General features: G+C 43.7%; 1 protein-coding gene across 1 annotated transcript in view; it reads left to right on the top strand.

Moving 5' to 3' along the window:
- The first annotated feature begins 355 nt into the window (after window positions 1–355).
- Window positions 356–12273, top strand: part of UBXN1 (UBX domain protein 1) — a 272138-nt gene continuing 260220 nt past the window's right edge. The window contains exon 1 of the mRNA XM_068261474.1: window positions 356–546. Within this exon, the coding sequence (XP_068117575.1) occupies window positions 356–546 (191 nt within the window). The remainder of the gene's footprint in view (window positions 547–12273) is intronic.

The following is a 12273-nucleotide window of genomic DNA, read 5'->3' as shown; positions in this document are numbered from 1 at the left end:
CCTACCCACAATGCTTCACTTTCAAGCTTACAGAGAGGAAAAGTATCCCATGTAAATCATTAATACCGATTACCTAACTCTCTGCTTTCTCTCACTTTCCTCATGCATATCTCTCCATTATCCCCTGTTATCGAACATTTTTCTCTCTGTCCTCTCACAATGGTGAATTGACTCCAGAGTGTTAGAATACCTCATGAGATAAACTACCTACCTTTTTTCTCTTAGTTAATACTCTCTGGTGAATTGACGCCAATGTCACGATTTAAAATATACAGTTTAACCTAAATAACACACCATTTTTTATAGTTTTATACTGCAAGGCTACACTGTAAATTGTATACATATTTTCTACAGAATGATGGAACTGATTGCCCAAAAACAACAAGAACGTGAAGAACGAGAAAAACGAGAGAAGGTTGAACAGGAGAAGCAAAGACGAAAGAAGGGACAAGAGTTATCAGCAATCAAACAAAAACTTCAAGAGCAAGAGATGCAAACAGCAGTGGAAGAGAGAAAAAGAGAAAAGCAAGAGGAAAGATTGGCTAGGTGAGGTTATTTGGATTTGAAAAATCATTAAGCTACAGTTTTTTATGTTGTGTAAAGAAAATCCTATCTTTATTTAAATGTTACTTGTGCAACTATGTTAGAAGATACAGATGTGTCTTCTAGGGACAAGCCAAATAATCAATGCCATGCTTGTGAGATGTTTGTTGAATTTCCAACTGTTGTGTGAAGTTTCGGCAAAACAGCTTTGCAAACTTAAATTGAAGAAGTTTTAAATCAGGATGATACCATTTATTGGCTAACTACAAATGAATAAGAATAAACAAGCTTTCGGCCTTGCAGCCTTCGTCAGGTTTACATCCTGTTAGTTTGCAAGCTGGTGGTACAGACAGCTTATATACATGCAACATCAAAAGGGAAAACAGATATTTTTTTCAAGCATAAATACGTCATTAAGATGCCTTAATACAAACAGACCATCTAAATGGGGTAAGATAAGGACCCTTGTTTACTCCATTGCTCACAGACCTGGTATTTAGGATTGACTCAGAGGTATCATAAATTCTTAGTTCACAGGTTCAGCTAGAGTGGCTGAGACAGTTCATATATCATCAATCTCATACCAATATAGAAAGTTGTTGTCCTTATTCAAACCCTTCTGCACAGCATTGAACCAATTTATAAATTTTGTTTCTGCTATTAATCGGTCATTTGACGTTTTGAAGCCGCCCTTCAGGGCAGTGACACGAAGATCATCCATGCTGTGTCCGTTGGACCGAAAGTGTGTAGCAACTGGGAGTCCAGATTTGGTATCATTAATAGTGTGCCTGTGTCCATTCATACGTTTGCGCAGTGTTTGTCCAGTTTCTCCCACGTACATAGCATTGGGGCATTTAGCACACATGATCAGATATACCAGATTGGTGGACCCACAGGAAAATTTACCTTGTACTCTGTACTCCTGTTGTGAACCTGGTATCGTTACCCTGTCAGTGGAGTAAATGTGTCTGCAGGTCCCACATATTTTTTGTCGGCAGGGTGATGTTCCGTTTTGTTGAGGCCTATTCAAAGAGCTCCTGACAATCATCTGTTTTAGATTGTGTGGTTGCCGATATGACAAGAGTGGAGGTTTAGGGAATATCGTTCTCAGTCTGTGATCCTTGTGTAAAATGGGATGAAGTTCCTTAGCAATCCTCCTTAAGATTTCCAGGTGTGGGTTGTAGGTAACAACCAAAGGGACACGTTCCTCTTTCTGGTTTTGCTTATATTTCAGGAGTTGACTGTTGACTGAACTCCTGAAATATAAGCAAAACCAGAAAGAGGAACGTGTCCCTTTGGTGGTCACCTACAACCCACACCTGGAAATCTTAAGGAGGATTGCTAAGGAACTTCATCCCATTTTACACAAGGATCACAGACTGAGAACGATATTCCCTAAACCTCCACTCTTGTCATATCGGCAACCACACAATCTAAAACAGATGATTGTCAGGAGCTCTTTGAATAGGCCTCAACAAAACGGAACATCACCCTGCCGACAAAAAATATGTGGGACCTGCAGACACATTTACTCCACTGACAGGGTAACGATACCAGGTTCACAACAGGAGTACAGAGCACAAGGTAAATTTTCCTGTGGGTCCACCAATCTGGTATATCTGATCATGTGTGCTAAATGCCCCAATGCTATGTACGTGGGAGAAACTGGACAAACACTGCGCAAACGTATGAATGGACACAGGCACACTATTAATGATACCAAATCTGGACTCCCAGTTGCTACACACTTTCGGTCCAACGGACACAGCATGGATGATCTTCGTGTCACTGCCCTGAAGGGCGGCTTCAAAACGTCAAATGACCGATTAATAGCAGAAACAAAATTTATAAATTGGTTCAATGCTGTGCAGAAGGGTTTGAATAAGGACAACAACTTTCTATATTGGTATGAGATTGATGATATATGAACTGTCTCAGCCACTCTAGCTGAACCTGTGAACTAAGAATTTATGATACCGCTGGGTCAATCCTAAATACCAGGTCTGTGAGCAATGGAGTAAACAAGGATCCTTATCTTACCCCATTTAGATGGTCTGTTTGTATTAAGGCATCTTAATGACGTATTTATGCTTGAAAAAAATATCTGTTTTCCCTTTTGATGTTGCATGTATATAAGCTGTCTGTACCACCAGCTTGCAAACTAACAGGATGTAAACCTGACGAAGGCTGCAAGGCCGAAAGCTTGTTTATTCTTATTCATTTGTAGTTAGCCAATAAATGGTATCATCCTGATTTAAAACGTCTTGCTTTTACTGATGGCTAACACGGTACAATACCCTACTGTTACTACTAAACTTAAATTGAAGTCAATAGCGCCGACCAATAGCATGGTATCATTTAAATGGACAGCAATTTTTCAGGATTTTCAGTAAGTAAATTTTTTGCCAATTCACTGTGAGATTAAATAGTTTGCTCCTCCTATGTGTCTTCTACTTTTAAAATGGAAATATTTCTTTAATGAGGATTGCATATGTTGCAACCCATCAATAAAGTATTTATAAAAATGAGTAAGTGTTTCATCTAATGCTTGCATTTAATAATGAAGTTTTTAAACCTGCATAAGGTGCAACAAAAAAAAACGTTCAGGTGGGGACTCACCGGATGTTGCGGCCTTCAGGGCCTCACTGGCAATCCACCATTGGTGTTTCTGTAGTTGGAAAAATAATGAAAAAGCTCCACATCTGTAAAAGCGTAACATAATTATTAATAAAAAATTGTAATGTTATAATGGCAGCAGAATGCTAATAGCCAGCATAAGCCCACTCACTATTGACAAAAAGACCGCTATGAAGCAGATGAGGGGATGCAATGGGCCTAACTGCACTCAAGTAGGAGTTGCTAACGCTGTCACACTAGCCTAGCCTGCTTGGTGTATATGCAGCCGCCCGCCGGCAAAAAGTTAAATCTCCCGCGTGTAAATCCTGGCCGGAGCCATGGAGTGAGGCTATCGTGATTTGCTGGTCGGACGCTCCGATGGTGGATTACCAGTGAAGCTGTTTGGGTGGCCTATACCCCAGAAGCGATTACGGGCCCTGAAGGCCGACACATCCGGTGAGGCCCCACCTGAAGTGGGGTTTTTGTTGCACCTTATGTAGGGTGACCATATTTTGATTTCCAAAAAAGAGAACGATCGGCACGGCCTCCAGACCTTCTGCTGCATTTACATCATCCTCAGTTTTTCCTGGTCTGACAAAAACCTCTGTCAACTCTCACCTCGCACAGCTTTTTTATGTTTCTCGGTGTCCATGTGGGCTTTCAGATCCCCAGCACCTCTGCTGGATACCGAGACATATGTACCGGGTTTGCACACTCCGCCTCCCACTTGTCCCGACCGGGTCGGTATGTGGGAAATTTTCTTTGCAGTTCATCGGTGAAGCTGCACTTACGCTTTGGCATTTTTCCTGCTATACTGCTCCGCTCTCTGCTCTGATCCCTGTCTGCAGTCTGCACTGCTCCCTGTCTGTGTCGCTCTCTGCTCTGATCCCTGGCCTGTCTGTCTGCAGTCTGCACTGCTCCCTGTCTGTGTCGCTCTCTGCTCTGATCCCTGGCCTGTCTGTCTGCAGTCTGCACTGCTCCCTGTCTGTGTCGCTCTCTGCTCTGATCCCTGGCCTGTCTGTCTGCAGTCTGCACTGCTCCCTGTCTGTGTCGCTCTCTGCTCTGATACCTGGCTTGTCTGCACTGCCACTGCTGCTCCCTGTCTGTGCCGCTCTCTGCTCTGATCCCTGCACTCTCTGCACTGCATCTGTGTCGCAGCTTATATAAATAAATTACTGCTCCCACAGGCCACAGCAGCCCAGTGTGACTTCACTTCACTGACTAAGTAACTCCGCCCCTCTGCTCCGCAATTTTCTCTCAGTGGATGGAGGCGGAGCAGAGCAGCAGGGATTGATTGCTTCATGCAATGAAGAGCCGTTTGGGAGCCGAATGAGCCGGCTCTTTGGGAGCCGAGCGACCGAGCCAGAAGAGCAGATTCTTAAAGAGACGGAATTCCCATCACTAGACTGAGTCTCAGTCTAGTAGACTGAGACTCAGTCTAGTGATGGGAATTCCAGGCTCTTTAGAAAGCATCGGCTCTTCTGGCTCGGCCGCTTGGCTCCCTTTAAAGAGCCGGCTCGTTCGGCTCCCAAACAGCTCTTCATGCTTGTCATTACTACCCGGACATTTCTAAAACCCGCCAGGACGCCCCGGACAGGACGGAAAAAGTGGACCTGTCCGGACAAAAGAGGACGCTTGGTCACCCTACCTTATGCAAGTTGAAAGACTCCATTATTAAATGCAAGCATTAGACTTAGTCATTTTTATAAAGACTTTATTGATGGTGCACACATCGAAGAGGAGCGTTCCACATGATTATTGCTAACTTGAGACTATTTGTGTTTAATGATTGACAGCTTTGGTACCTTTTTAGTTACCTATTAGGCAATAGGTTTTAATTGATTGTATGAGCACAGTGTCCTGGTGCATACCTTTTGTTTTATATATGTTGCAACCCAACCTTTTTTACCATACCTCCCTATTCTTTTCAGCCTTTGTTTTAAAACAAAATAACTGTAGGTCATATATGTCCAAAGACTACTGTATATGGGTATTTTACCTTCATCAGAACAAGATGTAGATTTTTCATAACTCGGTAGGACTTATACATGTAGTGATGCAAAGTAACCATCTCTCGGTGGGAGTCCCCCAAGGCTCTCTCCTTATCCCCTAATGTTTTCCCTATACACCTCCATTGGCAAGGAATCTCCTCCATGGGTTTAAACTATCATCTGTATGCATGGACAAGGTCTCCTCCTGCCTATCAGCCATCTTCTCCTGGACGTCCGCTAGGTACCTGAAACTAAACCTGGACAAACAGAACTTATGATCTTCCCACCCTGGTCATCCCTGACCCTCCCAGATGTACATGTCACTGTTAACCATGCTACCATTCACCCTACCTCTCAAGCCCGTTGTCTGGGTGTCACCCTGGACTCCGCACTCACCTTCTCCCCCCAAATCCAAAACCTCACAAAAAAGTCCTTCAACTTCCACCTCTGCAACATCTTCAAGATCCGCCCTTTCCTGACCTCTGTCACCACCAAACTCCTCATCTATGCCCTCATAATTTTCCGTCCTCATTAATGCAATGCCCTTCTGTCTGGTCTCCCTATGACCCGAATTGCCCCACTGCCTGAATGCATCAGCCAGAATTATCCACTCCACCACCATGGCTCCCCTCTGTGAATCCACTGGCTTCCTATCCAATACAGAATCAGATTCAATCTGTCCACAAAATCTGCCCAACCTACATTTCTGATCTTACTCAGAAGTACACAGCTAGCCACTCACTCTGCTCCTCCAATGAACTTTGCCTGACCGTCCCCCACATCACTTAGTCCCATGCACGCCTCCAGGACTTCTCAAGAGCTGCTCCACCACTATGGAACTCCCTAACTCCCTCCTTCGATCAATGAATGGGATTATAGATCCCATTCATTGATCGAAGCCCCTCACAGAAAAAACGACAGCCTCTTATCAGAGGCTGCAGTTTTTCTGGTTTGAAAAAAATTCCCATCCTCCTAATGCATCCTGGAAGCATGATCGTACACGCTTCCAGGACTTTTTGACTGTAGCCATCTTGTGGCCAAATAGTAAAATTATGCCCACATCCATTTTTCATTAAATAAATACATTTTTTACATTCAAAATTAGCTGTTTACCTCCCACACCAAAAATTACTCAAATTTAAAAAAAAAAAAAATTACAATAAAAAAAAAACATAAATAGTTACCTAAGGGTCTGAACTTTTTAAATATGCATGTCAAAGGAGTATATCATTTTTTAAAATGATGGGCTTGTAAAAAGTGATGGACGCAAATTGAAAAAATGCACCTTTATTTCCGAATAAAATATCGGCGCCATAAATTGTGATAGGGACATAATTTAAATGGTGTAATAAGTGGGACTAATGGGCAAATAAAATACATGGTTTTAATTACCGTAGCATGTATTAATTTCAAACTATAATGGCCAAAACGGAGAAATAATGATTTTTTTCCATTTCTTTCTTAAAGCGGAATATAACCCAGAATTTCTTCTTTGCTCTAAAAGATTATTTACAGCATATAATATACTAACACAATTTTTTTTAGTAAAACGGCATTCAAAGGGTTGCATCACAGGGCTGACTCTTTCTTCTGCAGGGAGAACCCGCATCCGAACTGCTGTTGGCTTATCTTATGTGCACATTCTTTACTTGCTACATTTATGTAAACATTCTCTGGCTGTGCTGGACTTCAGCTGATGAGTCCTGGGGTGAAACACAGGTCAGAAATCACTGGTGGCTGCATTCACAACAGAATTACAACAGTTATGAATAAAATGCACCAACAGCTTTAAAAATAAATTAACTGAACTTTGGGAAGTTATAATGTCTAAATGAATAATAATACTTGTGCACAAAAGCAAATATGATAATTGTATGGGTTATAAAAAGTAGGAAAACACATTTTTGTTGGAAATTTTGTCAGTTTTAAACCGCTTTAATATTCCTGTTAAAATGGATTTAGAATAAATTAATTCTTAGCAAAATGTATCACCCAAAGAAAGCCTAATTGGTGGTGGAAAAAACAAGATATAGATCAATTCATTGTGATTAGTAGTGATAAAGTTATTTATTTATTATTTATTTATTTATTGTACTTCTAAAGCGCCAACATATTACGCAGCGCTGGACATTAGTTCAGGTTACAGACAATATTTAGGGGTGACATACAGCAAAATGACAATACATGAATAGAAGAAAGACCAGGTCATGCAGCACAGTATGAGTACAAGGTAATGCTTAGTCAGTCACTGGATGGGAGCATGGAGATTAGGCAAGTTAGGCTCACTCAGATGCTTAGCATGGGTTCACAGTAATGGAGGTGCATGATCAGGTAGGACACAAAAGGAGGAGGACCCTGCCCAAAGGCTTACAATCTAAAGGGAGAGGTAAGGACACGAAAGATAGGGGACCAGATTTCAGCTGTGAGTTTAGAGCACTTGTGAGGGGTAATAGGCCAGAGTGAAAAGGTGAGTTTTGAGGGAGGTGAAAGTTGCTCAGATGCACAAAATAAACAATCCTTTGGGCTTAAATGGTTAAGATCAGCTCGCTCACAGTCTTACTAGCCATCGGAGACGATTATTCCCCGATGGTACTAGAGTAAGTTAGATGTGGGGCTGGGCATCACAGTGTATGCTAGCATCCCGTGTTTTTATTTGCCTTTAAATGTATCCCAAAATTGTATTTGCTTTATCTACAGCAGCTTGGCATTGAATATGATTACTTAACTTGCTGTCAACAAGTACTCCTAAGTTATTCTCCAAGATTGATATACCCATTCATTAAATGTCATCTGCCATTTATGTGACCATATAGCCATCCTATCCAGACCCTCCTGCAATATGTCACTATCTTCCCGAGAGTTGATGATTCTGCACAATTTTGTATCATCTGTAAAAATAGCAGCATTACTTTCTTCTTCATCTACTAGGCCATTAACCACTTCGCGTCCCTGAGGTTTTCCCCCTTAAAAACCAGAGCAATTTTCTACATTTCACACTCCTCCCATTCATTAGCCAATAACTTGATCACTACTTATCACACATACATTATCAATACCTTGTTTTTTTCGCCACCAATTAGGCTTTCTTTGGGTGGTACTTTTTGCTAAGAATTATTTAATTTTGTACAAATTTTAAAGGTAAAAAGGGGAAAAAATGAAAAAAGTAATTATTTCTCAGTTTTCAGCCATTATAGTTTAAAAATAATAAGTGCTACTGTAGATTAAACCCACAAATTTGATTTGCTCATTTGTCCTGGCTATTACAGTGTTTAAAGTATGATCCTAGTACAATGCATGGCGACAATATATTCTTTGGAAATAAAGGTGCATTTTTTCCATTTTGTGTCTTTGGATTTTTCTTTAATTGATGTGGGACTTTTTAATCCTCCACCCCCTCCCCCAGTTAGCCAGATGTTCTACTTTATATCCCCCCTCCCCTATAGTTGGCCAGATGTGCCTCTGTAACCCCCCTACTCAACCCCACCTCAGTAAGCCTGCTGCGCCTGTTACTCCCCCCCCCCCCATAGTTGGCCAGATGTGGGTTTTTTTTATTACCCCCACCCCCCCATTCATAGCCAGGTGTGTTCCCCTTTATCCCTTCCCCTCCCCATTGATATCCAGCTGTGTGCCCCTTTAATGTGTCCACCCATGGATAGCCAGGTGGTGGCCCTTTAAGATTTCCTTCTTACCCCCAAATGCCAGGTGTCTTCCCCCCCCCCCCCCCTGCAGAGTTGGGCGCAGGGAAGCATTACCAGTAACAATCTCTCACCTGACCTTGTTCCACCGGCGGTCGCGATCTCCTCCCAGCACTACCGCTGTCAGCCTCACTATGCTGACCGGATTGGGTCCCGGCTTGATGACATCATCAAGCCGGGACCTGATTCATTCAGCATAGTGAGGCTGTCAGTGGGACTGCAGGGAAAGGATCACGATTGCCGTAGGAACAAGGTCAGGTAATGATTGTTACATTGTAATGCTCCATGCTGCGCGATCACACCATGGAGGGGGAGGGGGTTATTACAGGGGATCGGCAGGTGGTGGGGGGATCAGAGCCCCGGGAAGGGATGCCAGTATAGTGTAGTTAGGGGGAGGGGGGTTAATGAGCCCAGGAGCGTGCTAGCACGCCCACTGTGCTCATTAAATGACAGCAACTTATATTCACGTCGGGTGGCTTTCAGGAGCCACTTGCAACGACGTGAATATATTGTATGCAGGATGTAAACTGGTTAATAAATACATTGAAAAATACTAGACCCAGTACTGACCCCTGTGGGACCCCACTGCGGACGGTCACCCATTTTGAATATGATCCATTGATCACACTCTTGCTTTCTGTCCATTAGCCTACTCATGCACACAGACACTTCCCCAGTCCTTGCATCCTCAACTTTTGCACCAGACTTTTGTGGGGAACAGTATCGAAAGGCCTTTGCAAAGTCCAAGTGGATATCAGGAATGCTGTAGATATACATCTACAGCATTTCCAATATCCACACTAGCATTCACCACCTCATAAGAGTCGGAAGGCATTGCCGTTTTGTACACCAATAAAACACAGCGGATTAAAGGTTTGATGGATAGAGACGGCCAGGCGATGGAAGATTCCAATCCCATGCGGGAGGCTTCACCGCCACTCCGTTCACGCAGCACCACGAGCAATGCGAGTGCCAACTAGAGATGGGCCGAATGGTTCGCCGGCGAACGGTTCCAGGCGAAAGCAAAGCCCCCTTACATAGTAAAAACACCAAAATTGTTGGGAATGTTAAGTGGAATAGTGGGAACAAGAGGAAAAAATTTTTTTTCAAAAAGACCTTATACTTTTTGAGAAAATCAATTTTAAAGTTTCAAAGTAAAATGAGCCGATTCATAAAAAAAAGAACCGATTCATTAAAAAGAACCGGATGATTCATGAACTGTTAGTATAGCAGAGAATGCGTCCTGAGCAGGACGTGAAGCTGCCGTCTCCGCTGCTGTTTCTCCCCACCTGCCTGCACCTGTCACCCTCACCTAGCCTGGCACCCGGTGCACCCATGGGTGCCAGGCTAGGTAAGGGTGACAGGTGAGGAGGTGGGGAGAGACAGCAAGAGTCGGCAGCTACGCGTCCAAAAGGACGCATTCTCTGCTATGTGGGAGGCGTTGGAGATCTTCAATCAACTTAATTGAAGATCGCAACATAAGAGGATACAGTTCGTTGGATCGTTTACCATGGATATTGGCGTGGGAAAACTTTTTTAAAGGTACAGGTAAGTATTTATGGTTAATTTAGAATAATAAAATACTTTTCTCGTGGTTGTGTTTGTATTTCATTTAACCCTTTGTGGAAATGGGTACCATGGACCATGTGGGCTGGTATAGCTCAGGGTGCGAAGCCCCAGTCGGCCGGGGCTCCGCATTCTGGCTATCCCAGCCTGCATGGTGGACAAGGGGTTACAGAGGCTCGGGAGGAGGGACCCCACGCCATTTTTTTTTTCAGATTTCCCACACACCGCACATAAAAATAATTTTAAAAACATAAAAACCTTTTTTAAAGGACTTCCGCGGCCACAAATGTGAAAAAAAGTTAAATACCTTTTCATAATCCAGATCCATTGAGGACGCCATCCGCACCCTCCCGTTCATTCCCCCATGGCTCCCGCACTAATAACGGCCCCGGTCGAGTCCCGACCCCTCTGAACGGGTCGGGTTCTCAACTCATTCCCCCCTCAATATGGCCGCCACAGATTGCCGCGGCTGCGCAGTCCGCATAGACGCGATTGCGGCTGCGCAGCTCTAGGACCTCCTCCCGATGCATCCGATGTATGCATGCATATTGATGACGCGGCGGGTGGAGAGCCTAGAGCGGCGCAGCCGCAATCACGCCTATACAGACTGCACAGCAGCGGCAATCTGTGGCCTTATTGAGGGGGGAATGAGAACCTGACCTGTTTGGAGGGGTCAGGGCCCGACCGGGGCTGGTATTACTGCGGGAGCCATGGGGGAATGAACGGGAGGGTGCGGATGGCGTCCTCCATGGATCTGGATCTGGTGTTTAACTTTTTTCACATTTGTGGCCTAGGAAGTCCGTTAAATATTGTTTCCCGCTATCTTTTTAACATATCCTGCAAATTTGGTGTTGCTAGGATGTAAGGGGCCTTTGCTATTAACTGCTAAAGTCGGCAGGTGATGATGATAACCAACCAGAATTATAGGGGTGCAAAAGTGCTGAATTCTGCCATAGGCTTCCATTAGGCTCCCTATTTCACTTTCCAAAATCTCAAATCTTTTCAAAGGGCAATGGCTCAGCAGTACCAAATTTTCTAGCATTGTAGGGACTCTTAGGGGGGTCATGACTGGTGAGTTTCGGGCCCCTAGGCCAAAGAGGTCATAGCCTAGGGCAGGGGTGCCCATACTTTTTCGGCTCGCGAGCTACTTTAAAATTTGCCAAGCCCAGGAGATCTACCAACATTTAGGTAGCTAGGTATACGTGCCTTCAGTATAGGTAGATAGGTATAGGGGCCTTCAGTATAGGTAGCCAGGTATAGTGTAGTTAGGTGTAGGAGCCTTCAGTATAGTTAGCCAGGTATAGTGTATTTAGGTGTGGGTGCCTTCAGTATAGTTTTCCAGGTATAGAGTAGTTAGGTGTGGGTGCCTTCAGTATAGTTAGCCAGGTATAGTGTAGTTAGGTGTGGGTGCCTTCAGTATAGTTAGCCAGGTATAGTGTAGTTAGGTGTAGGTGGCTTCAGTATAGTTAGCCAGGTATAGTGTAGCTAACTAAGTGTAGGGGCCTTCAGTATAGTTAAATATAAAATGTAAAAAGGGAATAGCGCTCTATAGCAAAGTCTTTGTTGCTAGTAGTGAAATGACATCAACTTTATAGGTGGAGCATGGAACACACACTCCCCCCTATGTGGATTAACTCACCGGATGATGCGGCCTATAGGGCCCAACAATGCCTCAGGGGTATAGGCCACCCCTCAGCCACACCGGCAATAACTGCTGGGCACTTGTAAGCCTTTCCAGGCAATAGGTCACCAGCTGTATTGTGTTTTCCAAAGGAAAAGAAAAAAACACGCCTCACATAGCGTAAAAGTATCAGGGTCAGCACCTACGTTTATTAAAAAAGAGTTGGGCAATAAAAAATGAT

The sequence above is a fragment of the Hyperolius riggenbachi genome, chromosome 11 (genome assembly GCF_040937935.1).
Source record: "Hyperolius riggenbachi isolate aHypRig1 chromosome 11, aHypRig1.pri, whole genome shotgun sequence".
In the NCBI taxonomy this organism is placed as follows: Eukaryota; Metazoa; Chordata; class Amphibia; order Anura; family Hyperoliidae; genus Hyperolius; species Hyperolius riggenbachi.
Note: the sequence above shows the minus strand (reverse complement) of the source record. Positions and strands in the feature narration are given on the sequence as shown.